The 5,487-nt window shown below is 41.5% G+C and overlaps 1 protein-coding gene across 1 annotated transcript; it reads left to right on the top strand.

Annotated features, from left to right (window-relative positions):
- Positions 1 to 1,222: 1,222 nt before the first annotated feature.
- On the top strand, positions 1,223 to 5,240 carry LOC136528156 (protein N-terminal asparagine amidohydrolase). The gene is given in 11 exon segments (XM_066521073.1): positions 1,223 to 1,689; positions 1,773 to 1,949; positions 2,832 to 2,896; positions 3,036 to 3,129; positions 3,209 to 3,247; positions 3,359 to 3,544; positions 3,850 to 4,028; positions 4,584 to 4,703; positions 4,814 to 4,835; positions 4,837 to 4,939; positions 4,942 to 5,240. Coding segments are annotated over 11 exon segments (1,167 nt in total). The 5' UTR covers positions 1,223 to 1,617; the 3' UTR covers positions 5,052 to 5,240.
- The last annotated feature ends 247 nt before the right edge of the window (positions 5,241 to 5,487 follow it).

The following is a 5,487-nucleotide window of genomic DNA, read 5'->3' as shown; positions in this document are numbered from 1 at the left end:
GCGACGGGGGCCACCAACTATAGAATGGTTGGACACCCCCGATCAGGGCGCGAATCCAAGAGCCCAATCAGCCGGGTTGGAGATCATCTAACACAGGTGCCATTGTGCAGGGTCTACTGGATGCTTCGATCGGTTCCATCTCATGTTCTCTGGGCTCTGCCGCTCTGGCTGACTGATTGCCTGAACCGTAACGTCTGTTCAGCTGATAGTTTCTGCAACTGATAAACCGATTGATGTTATTTTGTTATAAGAGAAAAACATTGTACGCGAACAAGGTAAAAATGTGTGTGTTGTTTTAAATCCTTGGACTGACGTGCCGATGCAATGATGATAATCATTATTCAGAGGAAAAGACCTAGTGCGAGCAGTTAACTGACAATAATGGTCTTCGCACGGCAAAAATGTTTATGATCTCTTTCGATGAAATTAATCAACTTTGATGTAAATAAAAGTAATTGATCAACTCGTATTCCTACGTTATGGCCTCTGAGAGTCAGTACATGCAAGGGAGTTACGAGTGAATTGTCAGTCTTTATTTAGATGCATATAACTTTGATGTAAAACATCATTAAAAACACACGTATTTGTCGTAGTGGCGAACGTAGCGTGTCTTACAGAGGTTCGTCCAACCACTTCTAGTTACGTGACGTCCCTGATTAAGTTTAGTGTACGTATTTGAATGACCCAAAAGCTACCTCAGTTACAAACTAGAAAGGCAGAATAAAGTGAACGACTTCGAGTGTCAAGATGAGTAAGCGTGTGTGCCTAAGTGCTTTTGGTCGTCGCTTTCCAAAAGAGAGTGTTGTTTTGATTTTTGAAACGAATCTAGTTGTTTTGATTGAATCAAGTTTTACTTCAATACTCAACACTCGATCCGTTCTGAATTATACGTCTTTTCTATAAATAAATATATAACTTTTATAAAAATATCATGAATGATTGGAATATGCTTTTGAAATACGTTTTTAGGAGTAAATTATCAGAAACTTTTGGAGATGATCTTTTTTATTCCTTTTAAAACTTTTTTAGAAGTTGAAAAACGTTATGTTTTTAGGAAGAAAAAATAGAACACGCTCTAAGTGCATATAAAAGTTTGTATTAAAAAAGCAAAAACGACTTATATAAATTGAAACGGAGAGAGTAACACTTATCGCTTGTTACGAGACAACGCTATCTCATGTTCAGACTTTTACTTGTCTTTTTACTCACAAAAAAACTTCTCATATGCTAAGAGCCTAACATCCCATTGCTAATTGCTAATCTTATCCAGCTCGTCTTTTATCTCTCACGGCGTCCACACACTCGTCAACAACTACTATCTAAGCGCCACCTCGCCAACTCCACCACCTCTATGATCTTGCCAAAAGTTTAGCCAAAAAATTAAGTTCATCCGGATACACTCAAGTCAACTAAAGTTTTAAAAAATAATATTACCTTTAATTTAACTAAACATCTGCAAACACATTTTCATTTTGTAAACCCCAGCGAGGCCCCGGTGCTTATCTCCATACCTTGTAAAACGGAAAAGAAAAAAAAAAACTTCAAACCAGGTGTGCCACTTTTCGAGTCTGAAGCACACCCCTTTCCAGCTCTCCTCCGGCTCAGACGGCCGGCGGCATGCTCCTCGTTGACGGCGACCTTGCCCTCTCCTCCTCCGGAGGCACCAGCTCCGGCACCGCCTCTCGCACGGTGCGTCGGTTATTCACCTTGACGAGCTCGTGGGCGCTGGCTTCTGTCTCTCTGATTCTACGACGCCCGGTCTGTTTCTTCAGGGAGGTAACGGGACGGAGCTCGTGGCGGCGCTGTTGGAGAGCCCCGGGATCCGCGATGCGGCCGACCGGCTCAAGGCCACGCCGGAGAGGCGGATCTCGGCAGGGCAGGAGGGCGCGCCGAGGCACGTCTACGTGTTCCAGCGGGAGTACGCCACGGTGGATCCGGCGCGCGTCGAGGTGCGTGGAGTTGCGTTGTCGCGGCTCGATCAAGTAGGGTTGGGGAATTCATAGCCTCTTTGGGTGATAAAAATGGGATCTTGTTATGTCGTTGATGGAGTTTCTTGTGTAGCTGATTATATGCGTAGCTCAGTGATGATTTGTGCTGTAAAGGTGAATTTTGTTTTCCTGGCCAAATCATGTGGGTTGCTGTCGAGACAAAGGGCTCAGGTTCTGAACTCTGAAGTAGTGGATGGGCAAGTCTTCGTAGTTTCCCTTCACTCGATTCGGTAATTGCTTTGGGACAAAGCAGAGACCTTTTGGGGGCGAAGAATAAAGCAGGGATTCTTGTGCTGGGAGCTTTGGGGGACATTGTCAGGGGTTACTGCTTCTTTCTGTAAAATTGGGTTTTGGCAGCCATCTTAGGAGCTCTTTTTACCCTTTATTGGCTGGTCTCGTAGGTTTTGATTTGTATCTTAACCAGATTTGTGAATTGTGATGATTTACTGTTATTGGAACCAGACTTTTTTTTGTTGTGGACCTTGGAACAATCTGGTTGGTCTTTGCCTGAAATGGTCTAATTTAATTCCTTCTGAAAAGTGACTATAGGAATAGGATAGTATTCGTGTCGTTTGATGAATACAGACTAAAGCTGCACTGGATTAGAATGCCAATATGTAGTTCCAATCTTTGCAATTGCATTTGGTGTAGACTTTGGTCATGAACAGTTCCTATAGCTAGTTGCCTATTTGGTTAAATTCTGTGTTGCAACAAACTTGGCATCTTCTGGAAACTTGTTCTGGTTATCGGGTCTTATTTCTAATGTGATTTGATGTTACTATGTTATGCATATGTCGTTTGGAATTGAATAACACTTGAGTTAATATGTTCGTTGCATTATAGTTAGTGGGCACAGATGAGGCTACTACATGCATTGGTGTTGTAATTCGCAACAACAAGACTGGAATGTAAGTGAAAAAAAAGTGAGCATTTATCTGATCCTGTAAGATTTCAGTTTCTTGTGAACTTCGTAACTCTAGTATTTTCTGAATAAACTGAGACTAAGGACTTATGACGATGCTTCTGATCTTCCATTGCTTACTCCAGGACCTCCGTTAGCCATATGGATTTCCCAAAAATTGTGGAGGGAGGGATCAAGCAGATGTTAGAATTACTTGGTGATGATAATGCACCATTTGATGTGTGTATCTTTAACTGTAATTTCAATATGGGGTATACTTTATGCACCTTTCAGGCATTCTCACTAGTACTTACTGCAGGTTTACCTTATTGGTGGCTTTGCTGATGCTTCCACAAAGGTTGGATTCAGAAGTTGTTGGTTATTCGCCATTTTGTTGAATATTTTGTTTCTCTCTCTTTTTGTGTAATACAAGAAATTGTGGAACCATTTACCATTGTTCACTCTGCAGGTAGTCTGTTCCTCTGGTAAGAAACACATCAAACAGGAAGGGTATTCCTATCCACTATGTTGCAAAATAGTTGAAGTGCTGCATAAGTCCCAACAACAATTCCACCTTCGGTCATTTTGTGTCCTTGAGAATAACACAAAGACTGATTCATTTGGAAATGCACTACCTATAATTGGTGGATTTGTGGTTAGTGATTTCCTCTCTTCTGGATCTGTTACATTGTTGGTTAGTAGTTTCTAGCACCAATTGGCACCAATCTACTTAGAACCCGGACATAGCAGTTTTGATGCCTTTTTACATAATGTCCTTGAAGGTTAATCCAAAGTGATATAGTTCTGCAGTCTCCTCTCCATTTCCCCCTACATTCATTTTTGTGTTTGTTTTGGTGTGGATTTCAAATATTGAAGCGTATAATAGAGCTTCAGCACTGTGAATTTAAACGTACAAAACTTGAGATTAATTGTTCTCATAGGCCCACCGGGTGTCTTCAGGTTGAAACCTCATCTGGAGTTGTCATACCAGCAACCTTTGACATGGATTCGAGATGCCCAGATGAAGTTATCAGGAGGATTCGTGTGAGTGTTAGTTATTTTGATCCAACTTGGCAAGGAAGATTGCTGGAGACTTACGATACTCAGTGTGATGTTTTTCAAATTGCACCTGCCTACTGGTATCTAAAATCCTCACATCCATTGCATTTTATATATTTATATATATAAAGAAATCTCCAATGTCTTTATTTGCATGTTTCAAACTCTTTGTGCTTAAACTTCCATGTTCCTGAACTTTGAGCTATTGTTTCAGTAGCAACACAAACAGTTGATTTTTTTTTCCAGTTTGATATTCCAAAAGTCCAATGGATGTAGTACTATCTGAAAAGGGAAGGCAAAACCTTCTATTAGCGACATAGGACAGTTCTAAATAGCTGTTCATATGATGATACTTTCCCTTTGTTTAGTGCCTCTTCCCATGAAAAGTTCTATAGAGGCATTATCATGGTCTTTTATATCATCAGATATTTCGAATCCACTCAGAACCAGAAACATACAACTTTTTCCCTAATATCTAAGTGATAGTTCTTGTTGTATAAATTGGGAGAAGAAAATGTTGCAGTAAATAGTTTATAAGAACACATGTTGGCCCACGAACTGGAAAATACTGTGCATTCGTGCCTTGTTTGTTTACAATTTCCCTTACCATAAATCCATCACCTATTGTCATATAGGATGCCAGATTGGGCCGATATAGCATCCTCACTTAACCAGCTTTCGGACTCTGAAGTCCTGTTGCAATGCTCCACCTCTCCAGCTGCAGAACCACCTTACTTTGTGGAAAATGAAAGAAGGTTTGTGTCTCTGCAGTGTAGATTTCCCTATTCTTTTGTAGACTGTCAAACTAATTTATGACTTACAACTATCATTCTCAGAATTCTCTGTATTTTTTTTCTTGTTGTAGGATCTGGAAATATTTGATCAATAACCCGGACTGGGAAGAAACATTCCCAAAACACAAGCCCCGAGTCTTCCATAGGACCAGTGACGGAAGCTGGTCAAGGTACTCATAGTGCAGGCCAAGGGCTTCCATTATCATTGGTACTCCCACACATGGAACCAGAAGGGAAGCCTCCCTCTGCCTTGATGAGAACAGTGACATATTAAGTTCAAGTGCAAAGCTTTCTGCGCACTGCGACTAGCAGCTCCGTGATCGCTGTTAGGGTCTCCATTTCCATGTGACATTGTGCTTGGGGTACCCCATGAGTTATTGATTGACTGATTCTCTCAGCTTCATGTGTTAAGCTTGGCTGGTTGGTAATTGCTATGGACCATGTCGTTGTTTTGTGGACTCAGTAAATATACGTCGACATGCTGCCGATCAGCGATCATGTTTGGTGTTTCCATCTTTAGCTTTGAGAACTGATGATTAGTATCGTGGAATAACAGTTGCATCGCCTTCAGTCAGAGGCAGGTGCAGCCGTGCAGGTCCTGATCTTGATCTGCTCGGCGCCTAGGCCAAGAACCAGGGCCAGACTCCTAAGGCCTAGCAAAAACGCGTGCTCTTGGGCCGAAAAGAATGAGCGATTCCTGATTCCGCATTCTTTTTCTTAGTGGAATGGAAATTTCCATTTCTAC

The sequence above is a fragment of the Miscanthus floridulus genome, chromosome 19 (assembly GCF_019320115.1).
Source record: "Miscanthus floridulus cultivar M001 chromosome 19, ASM1932011v1, whole genome shotgun sequence".
Lineage (NCBI taxonomy): Eukaryota > Viridiplantae > Streptophyta > Magnoliopsida > Poales > Poaceae > Miscanthus > Miscanthus floridulus.
Note: the sequence above shows the minus strand (reverse complement) of the source record. Positions and strands in the feature narration are given on the sequence as shown.